General features: G+C 48.7%; 1 protein-coding gene across 1 annotated transcript in view; it reads left to right on the top strand.

Moving 5' to 3' along the window:
* MEGF6 (multiple EGF like domains 6) overlaps positions 1 to 25,939 on the top strand; it is a 458,871-nt gene that overhangs the window by 16,580 nt on the left and 416,352 nt on the right. Inside the window, exons 2-3 of the mRNA XM_030185804.1 lie at positions 3,755 to 3,889; positions 8,547 to 8,656. Of these exons, the coding sequence (XP_030041664.1) occupies positions 3,755 to 3,889; positions 8,547 to 8,656 (245 nt within the window). The remainder of the gene's footprint in view (positions 1 to 3,754; positions 3,890 to 8,546; positions 8,657 to 25,939) is intronic.

Here is a 25,939-nt window from a genome sequence, read left to right as displayed (position 1 = left end):
GAAGGATGAAAAAGAGGTGATGATGACCCTGTATGAGACTCTGGTGAGACCTCATTTAGAATATTGTGTACAATTTTGGAGATCACACTTACAAAAAGATATAAACAGGATGGAGTCGGTCCAGAGGGTGGCTACTAGAATTGTCAGTGGTCTTCATTCGATTCCCACTGCAGCTCCTTGTGACTCTGGGCAAGTCACTTAACCCTCCATTGCCCCTGGTACAAAATAAGTACCTGAATATATGTAAACCGCTTTGAATGTAGTTGCAAAAACCTCAGAAAGGCAGTATATCAAGTCCCATTTCCCTTCCCCTATTGGAGATTCTAAATTCTACATGGAATATTGCTGTTGCTACTATTTGAGATTCTGGAATGTTGCTACTATTTGAAGATTGTACATGGAATGTTGCTATTCCACTAGCAGCATTCCATGTAGAAGCCTGCCCTTGCAGATCAGCAATGCGGCCGCACAGGCTTCTGTTTCTGTGAGTCTGACGACCTGCACGTACGTGCAGGACGTCAGACTCACAGAAACAGAAGCCTGCGCGGCCGCTTTGCTGATCTGCAAGGGCAGGCTTCTACATGGAATGTGGCTAGTGGAGGAGTAGCCTAGTGGTTAGTACAGTGGGAACTGAGTTCGATTCCCACTGTAGCTCCTTGTGACTCTGGGCAAGTCACTTAACCCTCCATTGCCCCTGGTACAAAATAAGTACCTGAATATATGTAAACCGCTTTGAATGTAGTTGCAAAAAACCTCAGAAAGGCGGTATATCAAGTCCCATTTCCCTTTCCCTAAAGTGTATGGGGACAGACTTAAAGATCTCAGTATGTATACTTTGGAAGAAAGACAGGAGAGGGGAGATATGATAGAGACATTTAAATACCTATGTGGCATAAATGCACAGGAGGGCGAGTCTCTTTCAATTGAAAGGAAGCTCTGGAATGAGGGGGCATAGGATGAAGGTGAAAGTAACCATGAGGAAATACTTCTTCATGGAAAGGGTGGTGAATGCATGGAATGGCCACTCAGTGGAAGTGGTGGAGGTGAAAACAATATCTGAATTCTAGAGAGCTTAGGAAAAGTACATAGAATCTCTAAGGGAGAGATCGGGAGAGTAGATGACATGGACGGACAAACTGGATAGGCCATATTGTCTTTATCTGCCTAAAGTTTTCCCTGTTTCTGAGTTTCTCCTTTGCCCAAGGAAGGGTGCTTTGTGATGTGTTGAGCACCCCCAATTATTCTGAAAAGTTGGCTCTTACTCACTGGATCCCGATCTGTTTTTCATTTTTCAGTAGCACAAGAAATCAGAAAGAATTAAAAAATCCAATTACAGTAAATAGGGACTTGACCATTGGTTTTCTTGTGGCCCAGCAAAGCACTTCATACAGGAAGCAAAGAAATCTGCTGCTTGCTAGCACTCCTCACACCCGCCTCAGATTAGTTGAGTTAGTCCTCTTAACTTAATCATTTATTCCTTTTCCTTCCTGCTCAGCTCGAGTGCTTTCATTGTGTGCTGTGGGCCTTGCCAAGACCTTTTGGAAAAATACAAAATAATTAAAAAAAAACCACCATCTCAGGCCTGAAGACTCAGAAGCAGATGAAAATCAGTCTTAACTAGAAAAGTTTAATGCATGCATTGTAAAGGAAACACCAGGATAATATCGCAGTAGGAAAGCTAAATATTTTCTTCTTAGGATAATTTGTTTGCACTGTGTGGAACAGGTATGTGCATCCATGTGAGCCTGTGGCTGTCTGCATCAGTGTTGTCCGTGCTCCGTTCCACAAACATAGGATAAATAAAGCCACAGAAAACCTTTCTGGAAAAAAAATTGAGCTGATTTTTATGAGTTCAGAGATTTTGAAGAAACCTGACCTTGGAGACAGCAGCAGAGGGAGAGGGGAGGGAGATTAGTTCTAAACCAGAGAGTCTATTCATTACATGCAATGTAAGCAGCACTTTCCCATGGAATTATTGATAATCCATGTAATCTTCTATAGGGACACCCTTATCTGCAAATCTGGTCAGCCAACTTTCAAATTCTCAGTTTTTGAGGGACATTCGAAGAGGTCAGTTCCAAAACCTGTTATGTCCAAAAAGCTGTTTTCTAGATAAATCAAGTTTTTATTTTGAAGAATTCTATCCAACATAAGAAAAAATTGTCACTGAATATAATATACCTTATGAATAAATGCCTTTTTGTGCAAATTTCACGAATCCTATGGCTATTTCTGGTATGAACGTGTTAAAAAAAATAATAAGGTACTTAACTGTTTTGGAACTTGCCTCTTCATTTGCCGCAATGCAAGACATGTGAATGAAATGCATGGAACTGTAGGAGTAGATATTCAAAGCTAATTAAGCAGCCAGAAATGGCGTTTGGCTGTTTTAAATCTCTTGTCCAAGGCTAGCCAGGTATATTTAGTGGCACTTAACTGGACAGTGCCTGGTTAGCACCTAAGCAGGACCGGTTATTTTCCTGGGACGGAGTCGGCACTTAGCTGGCTATGTTTTCGCTGTCTGCGTGCACCAAGAAATTCAGTGCCAGAACCCAGATATGACCCGGCATTGACTTGCTGGGGATAATGCTGGGGTGGATGGCTGTATATTTACCCTGTACTTTTTTTGTATGCTTGTTTGTTTTCGGGAGAGAGCAGATGTCCATTTTTTTAAAAGTAGGGGCCTGGCCTTCCAAGTGCTGGGGGGAGGGGAAGGGGATGGCCACGCTTTGCTTGTAAGAATGAGTTTGCTGTTGATTTTTTTTTAGTTCAAATCATTGTTATTGAACATTACTTTCTAACTCTTCTTACTCTCTAACCTATCTATATGTTCCATCTTTGCTTTACCCTTCACCAGTGCATTTTTTCTAGCGAAATAGGTGCCGGTACTCAAAATGCCGGGCCACCCTTCAGGGGTGGTGTGATCACTGGGGGGACCCACCCCATAATAGCCAGGCCCCCTGCAACCAGTCACAGAATCTATGACAAGGCAAAATTGTTGTGTAGAACCTGAGCTCTTTCATTAAAACTTGGGGACCATGGGTCAATTTTAGCAGACAATGGAAAAGGTGCCAGTACTCAGTACCCCCAAGTACCCCCTCAAAAAAAGCCCTGCCCTTCACTATCAATTAAAATGTTCTATTACGTATTGTGTTGACATTGTAAGTAGTATACCATGCCATACTTTGTATTGTTATTTGAATATTTTTACTGCTGTAATTGCCTATTACACATGTTTGATTTATTCTTACTGTACACCGCCTTGGGTGAATTCCTTCAAAAAGGTGGTAAATAAATCCTAATACTAAATAAATAAATTTTTGAATTGTAACAGATGAATAACTTCTGTACATAACAAAACAAATAAAGAACAATCCTGTCGTAACAATAAATGAATGGGTGTAGCCGCACACTGTTCTCTCTAATCTTAGCGAGAGTATTCTACCTATGGTCCTGCAGGGGTGGGGGTGGGGTGAGAGGGGAGGAGAGTGCTGTCTCACTATTACATTTTCAATAGTGAGTGATAGGCAAGCTCTGCAGGACTCCAGGGGACCTGCCTGTCCCTAGTGATTGAAAATACAATATTGAAACATCGCCACCTACTGGCAGCAATGCAACTGGAGGACTCCCACTCAGCTTAGAGAGAACAGTGGTGTAGCATCAGTACATTGATAAGTAAATAATTCTGACATTTACACATTGTTACAGAAAAACTTAACAGTATTTTTTAACGGCACGTGGTTCTTTTTCATAGGCATAATGTGTGTGCGGAGCAGGAGTTGGCCATAGTGGGACACCGCCAGCCATGTGTTCAGGCCTTCACGCGCATGGCCAAGGTGTGGAAACAGGGCTGTGAGGGACAGCTGTGGTGCATTGGCTTTGAACGGAGGTATGTACTCATTCATGCCCTGGCTCTTTGACTCGCTTATAAGGAGAAGAGCTTTCAAAGCTCTTTATTCTGGGGGGGGGGGGGGGGGGGGGGGGGGGGGGGGGGTGTTTGATGCAGAAAGCCTCACAGCTGAGCAGTGTGCTGAGTGTATGGCTTCAACTGTGAGGTTAACAAGAAAAAATATTCCACATCAATGTTATAAGTTGAAGAGACACAAATTGAACGTATACAGAGCTGTGCACTAATCAGGGAAAGCCTGCCTGGCACATGTGCACAGAAGTTTTGCAGTACAAGCGCCTTCAGTGTCCAAAAATGGAAGTGACAGCACATTACGGAGTGGAGGAGTGGCCTAGTGGTTAGAGCACCAGTCTTGGCATCCAGGGGTGCATGGTTCAAATCCCACTGCGGCTCCTTAACCCTTCATTTCCTCAGGTACAAAATCAGATTGTGAGCCTTCCAGAGACATGGAAATATCCAGTATACCTGAATGTAACTCACCTTGAGCTACTACAAAAAAAGGTGTGAGCAAAATCCATATTAAATAAATAAACTGTAACCTTGCATCACACTTAAGGCATTTATCTGGATCGTGAAAGGTGAGCCTGTCCCCACAGATGCAAAAACTAGCTGCCAGGTACAAATACCCCCGGTATTATGGGCTAAATTCTAAATATCACGCTTAAAAAATTGGCACTGAAAATTGTATTCTATAAAATCTGCCTAAATTTAGGCGCGGTTTATAGAATGCGCCTAGTGCCCATTCACTTGTCTAAACTTGGTCACAGGCAGTTACATCAAGTAAAATGTGGTGTAGATCAGGGGTGTAGCCAGACTTTGGCGGGAGGGGGGTCCAGAGCCCAAGGTGAGGGGGCACATTTTAGCCCCCGCCAGCACCGCCGACCCCCCTCCGCCATTGCCGACCCCCCACCCCTGTGCCGCCGCCACCAACTTTGATGAACCCATGCCGACGACCCTCTTGACTCCCCCCTCCCGCCACCAACCTGCCGTCGCTGTGGGTTACCTTTGCTGGCAGGGGACCCCAATCCCTGCCAGCTGAGGAGGTCCTCTTCTTCCCGCGAAGGCTTTGTTCTGTTTCTGACGTCCTGCACATTGTACGTGCAGGACGTCAGACTCACAGAAACAGAACGAAGCCTTACAGATCAGCTAGGCTTCGTTCTGTTTCTGGGAGTCTGACGTCCTGCACGTACAACGTGCAGGACATCAGAAACAGAACGAAGCCTTTGTGGGAAGAAGAGGATCTCCTCAGCTGGTGGGGATTGCAGTTCCCCCGCCAGCAAAGGTAGCCCAAGGCAACGGCGGAGGAGGGTTGGCAGCGGGAGAGGGTCGTCGGCAGGGGGTCCAGGGCCAAATCTACGGGGGCCCAGGCCCCACGTTCTACGCCACTGGTGTAGATGCCAGCGCTTAAATTAGGCATGGACCAGGTGTATTCTATAACCACACGCATAGTTTTTTAAAATGTCCACGACTACGCTTAGATAGATGTGCACGTAAATTCTAATTAATGCCAACTAGTGACAATAACTGTTGGCAATTATCGGCACTGATTGGCTTGTTAGCAATTCCAGAATACGACTGGATTTGCTTGCGCAACTTAACTCGCACTGTATAGAATCAGGAGGTATTGTGTTAAGTGCTGAAGTCACCAGATGGTCGACTGCTTCTCAACTCACTCCTGGTGGGGGGGGGGTCACCTTGCAACTCTTCTGTACAGGGTATGCATAATGAATATACACAGAGCTGATGCAGTGCATGCAAATATTTTATGTATAGCTGAAGAGCACACTTATTTTTTGTTACATTTGTACCCCGCGCTTTCCCACTCATGGCAGGCTCAATGCGGCAGGCAATGGAGGGTTATGTGACTTGCCCAGAGTCACAAGGAGCTGCCTATGCCTGAAGTGGGAATCGAACTCAGTTCCTCAGGACCAAAGTCCACCACCCTAACCACTAGGCCACTCCTCCACTGTTGCTACTATTTGAGATTCTACATGGAATGTTGCTATTCCACTAGCAACATTCCATGTAGAAGTCGGCCCTTGCAGATCACCAATGTGCAGGACGTCAGACTCACAGAAACAGAAGCCTGCGCAGCCTTCTACATGGAATGTTGCTAGTGGAATAGCAACATTCCATGTAGAATCTCCAATAGTAGCAACATTCCATGTAGAATCTCCAATAGTATCTATTTTATTTTTGTTACATTTGTACCCCGCGCTTTCCCACTCATGGCAGGCTCAATGCGGCTTACATGGGGCAATGGAGGGTTAAGTGACTTGCCCAGAGTCACAAGGAGCTGCCTGTGCCTGAAGTGGGAATTGAGCTCAGTTCCTCAGGACCAAAGTCCACCACCCTAACCACTAGGCCACTCCTCCACTTACTGATATACTTTTTTTTAATGTTCAGTAAAATCATGTGGGCTAAAAGAAAAAAACAAAACGATGGCTGGCCAGATTTGACCTGTAAGTCGCAGAACATTTCCACATGAGCTACCTGAATATCTCATTCTTTAATCACCAGAGGCCCCTTTTAATGCTTATCCTGTCATGTTATTGCCTACAAATGCCAGAACACGATCTCTGGTTCCCACCATTCATTCAGGGTTCAGTTTTCCTTCTGGTGTCTTAGAAATCGGAGCCCAGAGGTGATGCAGACAATATGTGCCATGTAAGCATTGATGTCTGAGAACGGGCCATGGCCTGCAATTTTGTGAAATGTTAGTCACCCAGCAGGGAGTGAAGTTCAAAAGCCTATCAAGCTGGCATCCTTGGGCTATCAGATTGGTTTTCTTCCTTAGTTGAATTTAGAAGGGTCCATTAGCTGGATGAACTAACTGATGACAGATAATCCACCATCCAGCCATCCTTGTGTTCCTGCTAAGGGTGACGTTGATTATTTATTTATTTGGATTTTGCTCACACCTTTGTCCGTAGTAGTTCAAGGTGAGTTACATTCAGGTACACTCCCAGGAGGGCTCACAATCATTAATAATGATCTCCCATTCTTTCAGTATCCAATCCTGGCCAGCACTGCTCCGAAAGCAGAGGTCTGTGACTCAGTGCAGGTGATAAAGTAGAAACAGTAAATTTTTTTCCCAAGTGAAAACATTTTCAGAAATGTTCTGAAATCATCCTTATGTTTGTTTTAATTTGTTTTATTTGTTTGTTTGGAATTCTAAAGATAATAAGTGGGGAAAGCATGTAGAGCATCGCTCATGGAATTCTTTCTAACCCCGCTGCAAGTAAAAGCATGTGTGTGTGTGTTCTGGGGGAGGGGGGTTGGGGATGCATGTGTACAGGGGTGTTTGTGTGTTGGTATGTGTGTGTGTGCTTTCTGTGTATCGATCAGGAGAGGATATGAGAGTAGAAAGCGGTTTTAAAGGGGCAATTTTGTAATCTCTATTTTACATTGATCGATGTATGATGCTGGAGCCGTTGGAACTGCTTCTCCTACAGAAATGTATCGAGGTGTATTTTGGAAGGGGGTTCAGTTCTCTCCCACCCCCCACCATATGCAGGACCCTTCACTTCTACAGCATAGAAAGGTCCTCTATATCGCCCCCTCCCTTCCTGTGACTAGAGCTGCCTTCCAGTCCTCCCCCTCCTGTCTTCCCATTGGTGGGATCCTACCTACAGTGTCTGCTGCCAGTTACAATGAGGCAGGGCAGACTCACACTGGGGTGAAAGGATGGGATGAAACAGAGAACTGCAAATAAAGGGGAAAGGGAAATGGGACTTGATATACTGCCTTTCTGAGGTTTTTGCAACTACATTCAAAGGAGTTTACATATATTCAGGTACTTATTTTGTACCAGGGGTAAATTTTTTTTTTTTTTACATTTGTACCCCGCACTTTTTCCCACTCATGACAGGCTCAATGCGGCAGGCAATGGAGGGTTAAGTGACTTGCCCAGAGTCACAAGGAGCTGGAGGGTTAAGTAGGGTTACCATATGTCCGGATTTACCCGGACGTCCTCTTTTTGAGGATGCATCCGGGGGGTCTGGAGGGTTTTGGCCGCCCGCCCGTTTGTCCGGATTTCTGGGCGGACGGGCGAGCGAGCGGCACCATGGGTCTCCCCTTCTCTTACTATCTGCCCCGCGCTGCCCTTGGGGGTTTAAATCTTTAATTCACCTCCGTCCCAGCGGCGGCCGCGTCATTTTAAAGTCTACCCTGCCCGTCTCTATTCTTCCCTCCCTTCGTGACATGAGTTCGTTCCGCAGAGTCCCGCCTTCTGACATCGTTTCCTCAATGGAATCCTCAATAGAGAAAACGCTGATGGTTTGCCGGCTTGACAGCGTCCGCTATTCAACTTTTTCTCTATTGAGGATTTCATAGAAGTTCCACAGCCAGGATTACGTTTTTACTCGAGTTAAGTTTTTCCTGCCATAACACAAGAGATACACTTGACCCCTGAGGCAGGCCTTTGTGCCGAAACACGGCTGTGTCGGGTTGATTTTATGCTGTTCATAATAAAGACTTCTTGGCATCCTCTTCGAGTTTACCTCACTTTTTTGTTCACCGTTTATGTTTACATGAGGTTTCTCCTCCTCTTTTTTCCTGTCTGACTCCACATCCCTCTGTGAAATGATATTGTGTTCCATGTAGTCCACTAACAAGATTCTGTACTTTTGCATTCCAGAACCACATATTATACAGTCTACAAGCAGCTCTATAGAATGGAGTATCAGACCATGTACAAGTGCTGTCCTGGCTGGTCTCAGCTCGGCGGCGAAGCTGGCTGTCTACACTGTAAGTCTTGCAATCTTTGAAAAACTCTCCTATTTTGCAAATGTTTCTTCTTTGAATTGTTGGTTGATTTATTTATATTGAGCTGTTCTTTTATTGAGCTTGACAAGAGTCGGTTGCCATCGTAGTCAACTGTAATTGTTTTCTGAAGCAATTCAGCACACATGGGCTTGGTGTACTATGATGCTGTACATACATTTAGGAGTGCTTTGACTTCAGAGGACACTCTCCAATAATGATTGTTTCACAAAGAAAAACAATGTGATAATATGGAAATCTGATAAACACATTGGTTCTGTAGAAAATTGGGTCCTTTACCGGGTGTGATAACTTGTACCACAGTGCTTCTCAACAGTCTCCTGGAGACACACCTAGCCAGTCAGTTTTTGGCATCACCCCAACGAATAAATCAGCAAAATTCAAATTTGAAAATCTTTTCAGTTCCAAAAATAATCAATAATTTATTATCTAAACATACAGGGGTAGATTAAATGGCGCCGAAAACCCCCACTTAAGCATCAAACATATAAACGGCGAGTGACCGTACTCACTCGCAAATGCGCAGTAGAGACCTTCTCTGCCCCGCCCCCACGTCAATACGTGATGACGGGGGGGGCGGAACACAGAGGGTCTGTACTGCGCATTGCTGAGGGAGGGACACTGCCGTCTAACGCTCCCCCCACCCGAGTCGCCGCCGCCACCCACCTTCTACCCGGTCGGGCCCTCGCTCCATTATTGAAACAGCGAGGGTCCGGGAACGCAGCACTGAGCTCTGCTGAGCTGCTGACATTGCCCTTCCTTCTTCTTCTCTGCCTCTGTCCCGCCCTCGACGACGTTACGTCACACGAGGGCGGGACAGGCAGAGAAGAAGAACGAAGGCCGACGTCGGCAGCTCAGCAGAGTTCAGTGCTGCGTTCCCGGACCCTCGCTGTTTCAATAGCGGAGCGAGGGCCCGGCCGGGAGGAAGGTGGGTGGTGATGGCTCGGTGGGGGGGGGGGGCGCGAACTCGGAGGGGGAGGGGCAGCGGCGAACTCGGTGGTGGGGGCGGGCCTTTCAACCCCCCCCCTTCCTATAATAGCCCGTTTTTACGGGCTCAAAGTCTAGTTATTCTATAAGCTGTGCCTAACGTTCAGCACTATTTAGGTGGTGTTAAGGGCTCCCGCATGATAGATGTGCTAATCAATTAGCCCAGTGGTAATGTGCACGTGCTAGTTGATTAGCGCCCATTCTCTGCCCCCACAAAAAATGCACAAAATAATTGCATGCGGTTAGAGTGTACAGATGAGAAAACACAGGTGCGTTAGTGCATCCCACTTAAAGGCTATTTTTGCTGTGTTAGGCGTGCATTAGCGCCTAACGCAGCATAGTGAAAGGGCCCCTTACGTGGTTAAGTGCTGAATATAGGGCACTTAACCACAAAAGTGCCACCTCCGCCTCGGACCACCTCCAAAACACCGGCTTCGTGTTTGGTTGTTAATGCCGATACTCAGCAGCACTATCCGGTTAAGTGCCGCAGATAACCCGGCAGAAGCGATTTAACCAGGCAAGCAGGGCCAGTCTTAGCAAGTGCGGGGCCCTATGCAGACCAATTTGGTGGGGCCCCATCCTAGCCCCGCCTACCCTAGCCCCGCCCCCTCCCTAGCTCCACCCCATTGATAAGATTATTCCATTTTTAGAACATTTTTTTATTTACGAAATTTCAAATAAAGACAAATGAAGCTAAACTTGTACAAAAAAACCCGATTGAAATAATAAGCACAATGCTATCATGAAACCTCCCCTCCCCAGAAATTATTCAGTTCAAGTCCACTACAATTAGTAGCGGGCCCAAGCCGGGGGTGGATGCCGCGCTGGGGGTGGCGGGAGCGGAGTGGCTGAGCCACGGGAATGGGGATCATCTCAGGCGACTAAGGCGAGCAGCGGCGGAGGTCGGAGCGGAGGCACAAGCGAGGCAGAGTTGAGGCGCTGCGCAGGGCCCCCTTAGGCGCGCCATGCGGGGCCCCCTTAGGCGCGGGGCCCTATGCGGTCACCTTGGTCGCCTCTGCAGGCAAGAGCAGACAAGGGGGGTGGGGAGGGGGGGAGAGAAATGTTCTCCTTTTCCTGTCTTTCTCCCTTTGTTTCGGGGATATTTCTGGGAGCTGTTATGATTCTGCTAAACAGGCAGGGGAATGGCTGGAACCCGTTCTGCTAAACAGGCAGGGGAATGGCTGCCAAGATCTACTTAACCTTACCTATCCCTACAGCCTTTGCTTTAGTGTTTGATTCCTGTCAGTTGAAGCCTGCTCCCCGTTCTCTCAGTCTGTGCTGTTGCACACTTTGTGTTTGTTGGAGTTTGCCTACTCTCCTTGTAGCTTGTATGTTCTGTGTTTGCTGGGTGTTCCCAGCGTGAGCTTGATTGTTTCATTCCCCTGCACCTGAGTCTGTTCCCTGATTCACTGGTGCAGTGTTGTCTGTGGTAAGCTTGTCTGTTGTATCGTTCCAGTCTGTTTGTTTAAGTTTCCCTTTCCTCTGTGTAACCCTTTATGTGCTAGGCTTAGTATTTGCCTGCCATTGTCCTGCTTCTGTTTACAGCCTCCCTGTCCTGTATTGCTCCTGTTTGTTTGTTTGTTTTGTTTTCCTTACCTTTGTCTGCTGTGTAAGCCCTGCTTCCTGCAGTTTGGTGTCTCAGAAGCAGTCTTCCCTTTAGCTTGTTTTTTCTCTTTGTTTGCTGAGTCTGTCTCCTGATTATGATGACCATTGCTCCTTATCTGATCTGTATATATTAAGGCAACTTTCTCTGTTAGCTTCCCTTTACCCTTGTGTGTTGTGGAGCCAGCCTTCTGCATTCCTGTGTATGGATTCCCTCTGCCCTTGAGCGCTGTGTGGCACAGCCTTGTGTATTTCTATAGCAGCTTCCATTTACCCTTGTGTGTTGTGGGGCCAGCCTTGTGCATTCTTGTGTATGGATTCCCTTTACCCTCATGCGCTGTGTGGCACAGCCTTGTGTATTCCTATAGGTGGCTTTCCTTACCTTTGAGTGCTGTACAGTACAGCCTAGAGTATTCCTTGGAGGGGTTCTCTTATCCTTGTCTGCCGTGTGGCACAGCCCTGTGTATTCCTATAGCAGCTTCTGTTTCTCGCTCTTTCCCTTGTGTCTCTAGCTATCGCTGTGTGCGTTGCTTGTGCTCCAGTCCCTTGGGGGACTCCTCATTGTTCTTTCTCCCATCCCAGTGTATGACTCGGTTCCTGTTCGGCCGTGAGGCATGCGTGCTTGGACTCTGTATGAGTGGGTTCCTGTTCGGCCGTGAGGCCCGCCTGACTGGGCTATCTCCCTTTTTCTGGCGGTGCTAGTTGTTTGTCCTGTGTGTGTGGGGCTTGGTGGCTGGGGTTGTGTGTAGCGTCTGTTTGGTCTACCCTAGGCTTTGGCCAAGATCCTTCCTAGGCCTCGGTCTGGGCTCAACAGCTCACGAACAGATTAACAGGAGCTCTTTTCCGCATACTTTTTGGAGAGGAGCCCCCATACCGCACACGCCTTGGATGTTTTTTTTGTCTATATATCTTTATTGGTAGTCTCTAGGATCTTTGAGGCACTGCTGGAAAGGATAAGAGCACACCCTTTCGTTTTGTGCCTCAGTAACAGATAATTAATTCTTATTATATTGCTGTTGTTTTTTTTGTGTATGTGTTCAGTTCACTCTTACTTATTATCTCACCTTCTCATTGAAGATAGGAAGGGGTTGGGTGGAGGGTAAGGAGATATGGATTGTTCAAAGTTTGATGACAGATATTATACTGCTGTTAAGATGTGCTTACTTTTTACTTAACCTATGTATGTTTCCAGAAGATGGTTGTATTTGTTATGTGTTGTCATCAGTAAAAATTGTTGTACCTTTAATTGGGCAGGAGCCTCTTCTGCTTGATTAAATCACTTTGAAAATCATTCCTATAGAAAAAAAAATTAAAAGTCCCACACCATTAGACTGCATCAGGGCACATAGGTAAGCTCAAAAAGATTTCACTGGATGCACATAAAAATTCTCCTCATGTAATAAAAACTAATCCTTCCAACAAACTTCTCAGAGAATCTTTTTATTGTCCAGTGGATCTTATGAGCCGTTAATACTGTACGTAAGCAGTTCCCAAACTGTGCACTGTGGCACCTCAGGGTGCCGCAGTAAACTCACAGGGGGGCTGTGGCATATTTTAATACCCCCTTCAACACTGTGGCACCCATGGAATGGCTAGCAGGAATGCCCAAGCCCTGCTTGCTGAAGCGGTCTGCTGCCCAAACCTGAGCTCCTTGCTGCCTGAGGAAGTCAGTGTCGTGCTTTAGCCACTGACGCCATCACTCCCATGCATACTCATAGTAACATAGTAGGTGACGGCAGAAAAAGACCTGTATCGTCCATCCAGTCTGCCCAACAAGATAAACTCATATGTGCTACTTTATATGTATTCCTGACCTTGATTTGTATCTGCCGTTTTCTGGGCACAGACCGTAGAAGTCTGCCCAGCACTAGCCCTGCCTCCCAACCACTAGCCCCGCCTCCTAACTGCCGGTGCTGCCACCCAATCTCTGCTAAGCTTCTGAGGATCCATTTCTTTTGAACAGGATTCCTTTATGTTTATCCAACGCTTTTTTGAATTCCATTACTGTTTTCATCTCCACCACCTCCCGTGGGAGGGATTCCAAGTATCCACCACCCTCTCTGTGAAAAAATACTTCCTGACATTTTTCTTGACATACTTCCTGACATTTCTCGGTTCAATTTGAAATGAGTATGCACAGGGGTGCTGGTGTCAGTGACTGAAGCATGCCACCAACTTCCTCAGGCAGCGTGGAGCTCGAGTCTTGGGCAGTGGACTACCTCAACTGGCAGGGCTGAGCATCCCCGCCAGCAAAGGTAAGACTCTACGCTGCCATTGTCACCATCATCATCATGCCAGGGGTGGGGTGGTGGAAAAGACCTGAGGGGAAATATGTGGCCTAGAGGTGCCACGAAAAAAATGACTTAACCACTAAGGGCACCATGAACTGAGAAAGTTTTGGAACCATGTTTTCAATTTAGCAGGTGGTAATCCTGAAAACCCAGCTGGCTAGGTGTGCCTCCAGGAAAGGCTGAGAAACACCGTATTTTTGGACCAGTATAAAAATTATCCACATGGGATGATGTAAGTGAGTTTACAAGGTCTGAGAGGTCTCGGAGGAAGACCATCTAAATAACAGAGGCGAGGTGACTTCTTAGGTTCACAGCCAACAAGTTTAGACACTTTTTAAATGCTGATTCAATACAAGAGATCACAGTCTGAAAAAAGAACATGCCAGAAAGTGACAAAATAGAAATGATAGAGGACAAAGTTATAAGAGGTTTATTTTTCAAATCAACTAGAGACTTTTGTTTTGGAGAAAACTCCCATGGGCTCCTCCTGCCAGAGGAAACTCTGAGCATATTTTAATAATGTGGCGGTTTCTGGTCATGTCCTTATTTGAACCTGGAGAGGTGAAAACTGTCATAATTTTCAGTGAAGATGGAAGGAATACAGTAATTAAATCCAGGAAGAAAGAAAGCCAGAGTAGTAGTGATAGGGTGAATCGGATTGGTGGAGGGGTAGCATTGTATATTAACGAGAGCCTTGAATCAAATAGATTGAAAATTCTGCAGGAAGCAAAACACTCCTTGGAATCACTGTGGATTGAAATTCCATGTGCAAAGGGGAAAAGGATAGTGATAGGAGTGTACTACCGTCCGCCTGGCCAGGACGAACAGACGGATGCGGAAATGTTAAAGGAAATCAGGGACGCAAACAAACTGGGCAACACAATAATAATGGGGGATTTCAATTACCCGCATATAGACTGGGGTAATGTAACATCTGTACACGCAAGGGACATAAGATTTCTTGATGAAATCAAGGACAGCTTCATGGAACAGCTAGTTCAGGAGCCGACAAGAGAAGGAAAAATACTAGACTTAGTCCTTAGTGGTGCTCATGATCTAGTGCAGGGGGTAACGATACGAGGGCCGCTTGATAACAGTGATCATAATATGATCGGTTTTGATATTGGCATTGAAGGAAGTGAAACTAGGAAATCAAGTACGCTAGCGTTTAACTATAGAAAAGGTGATTACGACAAAATGAGAAAAATGGTGAAAAAAAGACTGAAAGGAGCAGCTCGCAGAGTAAAAAACTTGCATCAGGCGTGGATGCTGTTTAAAAACGCCATCCTGGAGGTTCAGGACAAATATATTCCACGTATTAGAAAAAAGGGAAAAAAAGACTAAACGTCAGCTGGCGTGGCTAAACAGTAAGATAAAGGAAATCATTAGAGCCAAAAAACAATCCTTCAGAAAGTGGAGAAGAGAACCAACTGAAAGTAACAGGATAGATCATAAGGAATGCCAAGCCAAATGCAAAGCGGAGATAAGGAGGGCAAAAAAGGACTTTGAGAAGAAATTAGCGTTGGAAGCAAAAATACATAGTAAAAACTTTTTTAGATACATTAAAAGCAGGAAACCGGCCAAAGAGTCGGTTGGGCCGCTGGACGAAAATGGTGTTAAAGGGGCGATCAAGGAGGACAAAGCCGTAGCGGAGAAATTAAACGAATTCTTTGCTTCGGTCTTCACCGAGGAGGATTTGGGGGGGACACCGGTGCCGGAAAGAATATTTGAAGCGGGGGAATCGGAGAAACTAAACAAATTCTCTGTAACCTTGGAGGATGTAATGGGTCAGTTCAGCAAGCTGAAGAGTAGTAAATCACCGGGACCTGATGGTATTCATCCCAGAGTATTAATAGAACTAAAAAATGAACTTGCGGAGCTACTGTTAGAAATATGCAATCTGTCCCTAAAATCGAGTGTAATACCGGAAGACTGGAGGGTAGCCAATGTTACTCCGATTTTTAAGAAGGGTTCCAGAGGAGATCCGGGAAATTATAGACCGGTGAGTCTGACGTCGGTGCCGGGCAAGATGGTGGAGGCTATTATTAAGAATAAAATTGCAGAGCATATACAAAAACATGGACTGATGAGACAAAGTCAGCACGGATTTAGTGAAGGGAAGTCTTGCCTCACCAATCTAATGCATTTTTTTGAGGGGGTAAGCAAACATGTGGACAATGGGGAGCCGGTTGATATTGTATATCTGGATTTTCAGAAGGCGTTTGACAAAGTGCCGCACGAAAGACTCCTGAAGAAATTGCAGAGTCATGGAATCGGAGGTAGGGTATTATTATGGATTAAGAACTGGTTGAAAGATAGGAAGCAGAGAGTAGGATTGCGTGGCCAGTATTCTCAGTGGAGGAGGGTAGTTAGTGGGGTCCCGCAGGGGTCTGTGCTGGGTCCGTTGCTTTTTAATGTATTTATAAATGACCTAGAGATGGGAATAACTAGTGAGGTAATTAAATTCGCCGATGACACAAAATTATTCAGGGTCGTCAAGTCGCAGGAGGAATGTGAACGATTACAGGAGGACCTTGCGAGACTGGGAGAATGGGCGTGCAAGTGGCAGATGAAGTTCAATGTTGACAAGTGCAAAGTGATGCATGTGGGTAAGAGGAACCCGAATTATAGCTACGTCTTGCAAGGTTCCGCGTTAGGAGTTACGGATCAAGAAAGGGATCTGGGTGTCGTCGTCGATGATACGCTGAAACCTTCTGCTCAGTGTGCTGCTGCGGCTAGGAAAGCGAATAGAATGTTGGGTGTTATTAAGAAGGGTATGGAGTCCAGGTGTGCGGATGTTATAATGCCGTTGTATCGCTCCATGGTGCGACCGCACCTGGAGTATTGTGTTCAGTACTGGTCTCCGTATCTCAAAAAAGATATAGTAGAATTGGAAAAGGTACAGCGAAGGGCGACGAAAATGATAGTGGGGATGGGACGACTTTCCTATGAAGAGAGGCTGAGAAGGCTAGGGCTTTTCAGCTTGGAGAAGAGACGGCTGAGGGGAGATATGATAGAAGTGTATAAAATAATGAGTGGAATGGATCGGGTGGATGTGAAGCGACTGTTCACGCTATCCAAAAATACTAGGACTAGAGGGCATGAGTTGAAGCTACAGTGTGGTAAATTTAAAACGAATCGGAGAAAATTTTTCTTCACCCAACGTGTAATTAGACTCTGGAATTCATTGCCGGAGAACGTGGTATGGGCGGTTAGCTTGACGGAGTTTAAAAAGGGGTTAGATAGATTCCTAAAGGACAAGTCCATAGACCGCTATTAAATGGACTGGAAAAATTCCTCATTTTTAGGTACAACTTGTCTGGAATGTTTTTACGTTTGGGGAGCGTGCCAGGTGCCCTTGACCTGGATTGGCCACTGTCGGTGACAGGATGCTGGGCTAGATGGACCTTTGGTCTTTCCCAGTATGGCACTACTTATGTACAGAGAAGATATTCCTGGCTCAAAATATGTGACGTTTTGGCTGCTGGGGAAGCCTTGGCAGTCAAACATAGGGAAAGTTTATAGCTATACTGATTTGTTATTTACTGCCATGTAATAAGGAATATAGGACTAGATTCTATAAATGTCGCCGAAAAAATCAGCACCGAAAACACTTAGCACTGTTTTTTATTTCAACGTTTTTATTGATGACACTTCGAAATGAATAATCCAATAATACAAATACACCGAAGTTCAAAAAGTAACATGTACTCTTGAAGCACAAAATGATGCAGACCTTCATCGTACTTTTAACATGTTATCCCCCCTCCACCCCTCTATTGACATATTTAATTTATATATGTTTCCCACCTTCCCCCCCCCCTCGATGTTTCAACTTTTTTATTGGTGAATCAACCTTAGAGCTTCCAGTGAATGCAAATTACAAGTATTGAGAACAAATCAAAGCGTCGGAATCTAAACAGACTAATACTTTCATCATCAGCCATGTTTTAATTCCCCCCCCCCTTCCCCTTATCTAAACCCTTGCCTCCCCCTCCCTCCCCCCTCCTGTCACTTAGCGGTGTTTTATAAACAGTACTTTAAAGTTAGGCATGGTTTATAAAATACACTTACCTCCAGATTCTATATATGGCACTTTGAGTCGTGTGCACAAATTTGGATGTGTGTACAATTTGCGCAGGTACCTTAATTGGATAAAGAACCAAACGTAAGTACATAAGTATTACCACACTGGGACGGACCAAAGGTCCATCCAACACAGCATCCTGTTTCCAACAGTGGCCAATCCAGGTCACAAATACCTGGCAAAATCCCCAAAAAGTTCAGTACATTTTATGCTGCTTATCCCAGAAATAAGCAGTGGATTTTCCCCAAGTCAATTTAATAATGGTCTATGGACTTTTCCTTTAGGAAGCCGTCCAGACCTTTTGAAAACCCCGCTAAGCTAACTGCCTTTACCACATTCTCTGGCAACGAATTCCAGAGTTTAATTACACTTTGAGTGAAGAAAAAAGTTTCTCCGATTCGTTTTAAATTTACTACTTTGTAGCTTCATCGCATGCCCCCTAGTCCTAGTATTTTTGGAAAGAGTAAAGTCCACCACCCTAACCACTAGGCCACTCCTCCACTGTTGCTACTATTTGATATTCTACATGGAATGTTGCTATTCCACTTGCAACATTCCATGTAGAAGTCGGCCCTTGCAGATCACCAATGTGGCCGCGCAGGCTTCTGGTTCTGTGAGTCTGACGTCCTGCACGTGCAGGACGTCAGACTCACAGAAACAGAATCCTGTGCAGCCTTCTACATGGAATGTTGCTAGTGGAATAGCGAAGGCAAAAAAGGAGGTAAAAAATCCTCACGACACCGTGAAGATGAAACAAAAAAGTGAGGAGAATGGATGAGGATACCAACTGTTATGCACATGTAATTTTTTAAGTGAATAAATATAAAACAGTTGGTATCCTCATCCATTCTCCTCACTTTTTTGTTTCAGCTAGTGGAATAGCAACATTCCATGTAGAATCTCCAATAGTAGCAACATTCCATGTAGAATCTCCAATAGTATCTATTTTATTTTTGTTACATTTGTACCCTGCGCTTTCCCACTCATGGTAGGCTCAATGCGGCTTACATGGGGCAATGGAGGGTTAAGTGACTTGCCCAGAGTCACAAGGAGCTGCCTGTGCCTGAAGTGGGAATCGAACTCAGTTCCTCAGGACCAAAGTCCACCACCCTAACCACTAGGCCACTCCTCCACTCCATATTTGTTCTGCTGTTTAAGAAAACTATTCTTCCATCAACATGCTAATAAAAAAAAATCATCATTTTCAAGATCTTACCAACCTTATCCTATTTGGCAAAGATTATTAGAAAAAAAATGCAGTGCCATATTCTGGGCAGCCTGATCGGGCCCTTTTGTCGGGGGGGGGGGGGGGGGGGCAGGCCGTTTTGACAGTGGCTGTTATGGCGGGAGCTTTTTTTTTTTTGGATCTTTATTGTCGTGGCTGTTTTGTGTGGGGGCTTTTTTATCGGGGCCATTTTTCGGGGCTATTTTGACTGGGTACCCTGGCTCCGACGGCCATTATGGGGCACTGTCCTGTTTCAGCTGAGCAGGCATAATCTGCAAGCAGGCTGCTACCGAATTAGTTTGTGACACCTCCTTAGTTGAGTGTGAGATTGTTTTGCTGAATGGCTTTTGCTTTCCTTTGCGGCTTCCCTACAGCTTTAAGTGGTCCGAATAACCCCGGGTGCTTAGGGTATCTAATCATAATGGTCCTTGGGTCAGGATGGTCTCCTCCTATCTCCTTTTTGACAGCTTAAGGAGAAGGCTTGGCAGGCCCCTGCCCCCCCCCCCCCCCTTTGCAGGACACAATCAGCTGCGGGTGGGACTCAGATCAAAGAAGAGAAGCTGCACACTTCAAAAGTGTTAAACTGTCACTGAAGCCATGGAAAAGGATGTGCAACATGAGGAGGCAGGAGCCCTGTCAGCAACCTAACACCATGCTCTTCAAATATTTTAGTCCAGTCTGTTTTTTTTTTGGGGGGGGGGGGGGGGGGAAGGTAGGTTTTGTTTTGTGTATGTTTTCCTTGTGTTAAGCAAGGCGCAGTGCCCCGTAGGGTGCACGGAGCCAAAAATAACATGGCGCCGTGCCCCGACGGGCATGCGCTCCGAGGCCAGCCGGGAGCGAGCGAGGCGGGGGAAGGGGCAGGACCCTGACGCTCATGGCTCCCTGCTGGCCATAGGAGGGGCTACCCAAAAAGGGGTTAAAAGCCCCGGAAGAGGGCAGGAACGGCCTCTTCGGAGGTCAGGGCAGCGGACGGCACCCAGCCCGCCCTCCCCCACCCCCCAAAAAAAAAAAAAAAAAAAACCCAAAACCATGATGTACAAATGTTTCTCCGAGGACAAGCAGGCTGCTTGTTCTCACGACTGGGTTGACGTCCGCGGCAGCCCCCACCAACCGGAAGAAGCTTCGCGGGACGGTCGGCACGCAAGGCACGCCCACCGCGCATGCACGGCCGTCTTCCCGCCCGTGCGCGACCGCTCCCGCCAGTTACTTTTTTTCCGCGACTGGAGAGAGTTGTGCCATTGCCTCTCTCTCCGTTCAGCCGCCGGATTTTTCGACCGCGTTTACGCGGATCGTTGCTTTGGATTCCCGTTCGGTTCCTCTTTCTTTTCTTTCTTTGTATTGTTAACAAAAAAAAAAAAAAAAAAAAGATTTTCGCGCGTGTGGAGCACGCGCTCCCCCTTTCCCTCGCTTCCAGCGGGGACGCCTCGTTGCGGCCTAGTGGCCGCTCGGTCGGCTAATTTTTTCGTGGTGTGATTTTAGCCACCATTGCCGACTTTGACTTCGCCGACGCGATTTTTCCGTCGATGTCCTCGAAGGTCCCGAGTGGATTTAAAAAGTGTGGTCGCTGCGGCTGGCCGATCTCGCAGACCGACACCCACGCTTGGTGCCTCCAGTGCCTCGGGCCGGAGCACAATCTCAAGTCGTGCGCGCTGTGTCTCGGTCTCCGGAAACGGACTCAGGTTGCGAGGCAAGTTCTGCGGGACCGTCTTTTTGGAACTTGCGCCGGCCCCTCGACGTCGACCTCGATGGCATCGGTATCGAAGGCCGGGTCTTCGGTACCGGTATCGATGGCAGCGACCCCAGGAGAACAGGTCCCGTCGGCCCGCCGGTCCACCGGTGAGAGTGGGGTTGAGAGGCCGCGTGGGCAGTCGGCCCCGGTCACTCCCTCAGCTCGTGAGCCACGGGACCGAACCCTGTCGGACCCGGTACCTCGAGACCGAGGGGGATCGACCTCCTCCTCCTCCATGCCCTCCGGCGCCGGTGACGTGCACCGGAAAAAAAGATAAGAAGCGCCGTCACCGGGAGCCCTCGGTGCACCCTGAAGAGGAGTCGACGCCGAAGCGTCATCGCAGAGAGGAGAGATCTCCGTCGGTGGTGGAGGTACCGACGCGTCGGGGTTCCGGCACCTCGGTGCCGTCTCCTGGCCCCCAGCAGCTTCTGGCACCGACACCCTTACCGGCCCCACCGCCTTTCCCGGCAGCGGGCCTGGACGAGTGCCTCAGAGCCATCCTTCCGGGGATCCTGGAAGGGCTGATGCGCCAGGCTGTGCCGGCGTCGGGGGTGCTTGCGCCCCCGGCGCCGATGACTGTGGCGCCGGCGAGCTCTAGCCCGGCGCCGGGGCTGTCGACACCGCCGCCGCTTGCGGTGCCGGTCTCGACCGCCACGCAGGTGGAGTCCCCGTCGACGTCGATGGAGGGAGCTCCGTCCCCGCCGGCGCGGGAGTCCACCGCTCGACGACACCGAGACCTCGGTGCCTCGACGTCGAGCCGGGCCCGGTACCGGACTCAGCTACATGAGCTAATGTCCGATACCGAGGATGAGGACTCGTGGGGGGAAGAGGAGGACCCGAGATATTTCTCATTAGAGGAGTCTACGGGCCTTCCCTCGGACCCCACGCCGTCACCGGAGAGGAAGCTCTCACCTCCTGAGAGTCTCTCCTTTGCCTCCTTTGTGCGGGATATGTCTATAAGCATTCCCTTTCCCGTGGTCTCTGTGGAAGAGCCGAGGGCCGAGATGCTCGAGGTCCTCGACTATCCATCACCACCTAGAGAGTCCTCCACGGTACCGCTGCACAATGTCCTGAAGGAGACGCTGCTTCGGAACTGGGTGCGACCACTAACTAACCCCACCATTCCCAAGAAAGCAGAGTCCCAGTACAGGATCCACTCTGACCCAGAGCTCATGCGGCCCCAGTTGCCCCATGACTCAGCGGTCGTGGATTCTGCTCTCAAGAGGGCACGGAGTTCGAGGGATACCGCCTCGGCGCCCCCGGGGCGGGAGTCTCGCACTCTGGACTCATTTGGGAGGAAGGCCTACCAATCCTCCATGCTCGTGACCCGCATCCAATCTTACCTGCTCTATATGAGCATCCACATGCGGACCAATGTGCAACAGCTGGCGGACCTGGTCGATAAGCTCCCGCCGGAGCAGTCCAGGCCATATCAGGAGGTGGTCAGGCAGCTGAAGGCGTGCAGAAAGTTCCTGTCCAGGGGGATTTTTGACACCTGTGACGTGGCATCTCGTGCTGCGGCCCAAGGTATAGTGATGCGCAGGCTCTCATGGCTGCGTGCCTCTGACCTGGACAACCGCACCCAGCAGAGACTGGCTGACGTCCCTTGCCGGGGGGATAATATTTTTGGCGAGAAGGTTGAGCAGATGGTTGACCAACTGCATCAGCGGGAAACCGCTCTCGACAAGCTCTCCCACCGGGCGCCTTCAGCACTCGCCCCCGCGGGCGGGCGTTTTTCCCGGGCTCGGCAGGCTGCACCCTATTCTTTTGCGAAGCGTAGGTACAACCAGCCGGCCCGAAGGCCTCGTCAGGCACAGGGACAGCCCCAGCGCGCTCGTTCCCGTCAACAGCGTGCGCCTAAGCAGCCCCCTGCGCCTCCACAGCAAAAGCCGGGGACGGGCTTTTGACTGGATCCACGGGAACATAGCCGCCCTACAAGTGTCCGTACCGGACGACCTGCCGGTCGGAGGGAGGTTAAAATTCTTTCACCAAAGGTGGCCTCTCATAACCTCCGACCAGTGGGTTCTCCAAATAGTGCGGTGCGGATACGCCCTGAATTTGACCTCCCTGCCTCCAAATTGTCCTCCGGGAGCTCAGTCTTTCAGCTCCCATCACAAGCAGGTACTTGCAGAGGAACTCTCCGCCCTTCTCAGCGCCAATGCGGTCGAGCCCGTACCACCCGGGCAGGAAGGGCAGGGATTCTATTCCAGGTACTTCCTTGTGGAAAAGAAAACAGGGGGGATGCGTCCCATCCTAGACCTGAGAGGCCTGAACAAATTCCTGGTCAAAGAAAAGTTCAGGATGCTTTCCTTGGGCACCCTTCTGCCAATGATTCAGAAAAACGATTGGCTATGTTCCCTGGATTTAAAGGACGCATACACTCACATCCCGATACTGCCAGCTCACAGGCAGTATCTCAGATTCCGCCTGGGCGCACGGCACTTTCAGTATTGTGTGCTGCCCTTTGGGCTCGCCTCTGCCCCACGAGTGTTACAAAGTGCCTCGTGGTGGTAGCGGCCTACCTACGCAAGCTGGGAGTGCACGTGTTCCCATATCTCGACGATTGGCTGGTCAAGAACACCTCGGAGGCAGGAGCCCTCCGGTCCATGCAGTGCACTATTCAACTTCTGGAGCTGCTGGGGTTTGTGATAAATTACCCAAAGTCCCATCTCCAGCCAACTCAGTCTCTGGAATTCATAGGAGCGCTGCTGAATTCCCAGACGGTTCAGGCCTACCTTCCCGAAGCGAGGGCCACCAATCTCTTGGCCCTGGCTTCGCAGACCAGAGCGTCTCAGCAGATCACAGCTCGGCAGATGTTGAGACTTCTGGGTCATATGGCCTCCACAGTTCATGTGACTCCCATGGCTCGTCTTCACATGAGATCTGCTCAATGGACCCTAGCTTCCCAGTGGTTCCAAGCCACCGGGAATCTAGAGGATGTCATCCGCCTCTCCACCAGTTGCCGCACTTCACTGCTCTGGTGGACCATACGGACCAATTTGACCCTGGGACGTCCATTCCAAATTCCGCAGCCCACGAAAGTGCTGACGACGGATGCATCCCGCCTGGGGTGGGGAGCCCATGTCGATGGGCTTCACACCCAGGGTCTGTGGTCCCTCCAGGAAAAGGATCTACAGATCAACCTCCTGGAGCTCCGAGCGATCTGGAACGCACTGAAGGCTTTCAGAGATCGGCTGTCCTGCCAAATTATCCAAATTCGGACAGACAATCAGGTTGCAATGTATTACGTCAACAAGCAGGGGGCACCGGATCTCGCCCCCTGTGTCAGGAAGCCGTCGGTATGTGGCGTTGGGCGTGTCGGTTCGGCATGCTTCTCCAAGCCACGTACCTGGCAGGCGTAAACAACAGTCTGGCCGACAGACTGAGCAGAGTCATGCAACCGCACGAGTGGTCGCTCCATTCCAGAGTGGTACGCAAGATCTTCCGAGAGTGGGGCACCCCCTCGGTGGATCTTTTCGCCTCTCAGACCAACCACAAGCTGCCTCTGTTCTGTTCCAGGCTTCAGACACACGGCAGGCTAGCGTCAGATGCCTTTCTCCTTCATTGGGGGACCGGCCTCCTGTATGCTTATCCTCCCATACCTTTGGTGGGGAAGACCTTACTGAAGCTCAAGCAAGACCGCGGCACCATGATTCTGATAGCGCCCTTTTGGCCCCGTCAGATCTGGTTCCCTCTTCTTCTGGAGTTGTCCTCCGAAGAACCGTGGAGATTGGAGTGTTTTCCGACTCTCATTTCGCAGAACGACGGAGCGTTGCTGCACCCCAACCTTCAATCCCTGGCTCTCACGGCCTGGATGTTGAGGGCGTAGACTTCGCTGCGTTGGGTCTGTCTGAGGGTGTCTCCCGGGTCTTGCTTGCCTCTAGGAAGGATTCCACTAAAAAGAGTTACTTTTTCAAGTGGAGGAGGTTTGTCGTTTGGTGTGAGAGCAAGGCCCTAGAACCTCGTTCTTGCCCTGCACAGAACCTGCTTGAATACCTTCTGCACTTATCAGAGTCTGGCCTCAAGACCAACTCAGTAAGGAATCACCTTAGTGCGATTAGTGCTTACCATTATCGTGTGGAAGGTAAAGCCATCTCTGGAGAGCCTTTAGTCGTTCGATTCATGAGAGGTTTGCTTTTGTCAAAGCCCCCTATCAAGCCTCCTACTGTGTCATGGGATCTCAACGTCGTCCTCACCCAGCTGATGAAACCTCCTTTTGAGCCACTGAATACCTGCCATCTGAAGTACTTGACCTGGAAGGTCATTTTCTTGGTGGCAGTTACTTCAGCTCGTAGGGTCAGTGAGCTTCAAGCCCTGGTAGCTCATGCTCCATATACCAAATTTCATCACAACAGAGTAGTGCTCCGCACCCACCCAAAGTTCCTGCCGAAGGTGGTGTCGGAGTTCCATCTTAACCAGTCAATTGTCTTGCCAACATTCTTCCCCAGGCCGCATACCCGCCCTGCTGAACGTCAGTTGCACACATTGGACTGCAAGAGAGCATTGGCCTTCTACTTGGAGCGGACACAGCCCAACAGACAGTCCGCCCAATTGTTTATTTCTTTCGACCCTAACAGGCTAGGGGTCGCTGTCGGGAAACGCACCATCTCCAATTGGCTAGCAGACTGCATTTCCTTCACTTACGCCCAGGCTGGGCTGACTCTTGAGGGTCATGTCACGGCTCATAGTGTCAGAGCCATGGCAGCGTCGGTGGCCCACTTGAAGTCAGCCACTATTGAAGAGATCTGCAAGGCTGCGACGTGGTCATCTGTCCACACATTCACATCTCATTACTGCCTCCAGCAGGATACCCGACGCGACAGTCGGTTCGGGCAGTCGGTGCTGCAGAATCTGTTTGGGGTGTAAATCCAACTCCACCCTCCAGGACCCGAATTTATTCTGGTCAGGCTGCACTCTCAGTTAGTTGTTCTTCGTAGGTCAATTTCTGTTGTTCCCTCGCCGTTGCGAGGTTCAATTGACCTGGGTTCTTGTTTTGAGTGAGCCTGAGAGCTAGGGATACCCCAGTCGTGAGAACAAGCAGCCTGCTTGTCCTCGGAGAAAGGGTATGATACATACCTGTAGCAGTTGTTCTCCGAGGACAGCAGGCTGATTGTTCTCACCTACCCTCCCTCCTCCCCTTTGGAGTTGTGTGTTTCATCTTTTGCTAGTCATTCAACTGGCGGGAGCGGTCGCGCACGGGCGGGAAGATGGCCGCGCATGCGCGGTGGGCGTGCCCTGCGTGCCGACCGTCCCGCGAAGCTTCTTCCGGTTGGTGGGGGCTGCCGCGGACGTCAACCCAGTCGTGAGAACAATCAGCCTGCTGTCC

This window comes from Microcaecilia unicolor, chromosome 13 (genome assembly GCF_901765095.1).
Source record: "Microcaecilia unicolor chromosome 13, aMicUni1.1, whole genome shotgun sequence".
Lineage (NCBI taxonomy): Eukaryota > Metazoa > Chordata > Amphibia > Gymnophiona > Siphonopidae > Microcaecilia > Microcaecilia unicolor.
The sequence above is the reverse complement of the archived record's forward strand: the minus strand, read 5'-3'. Positions and strand labels throughout refer to the sequence as shown.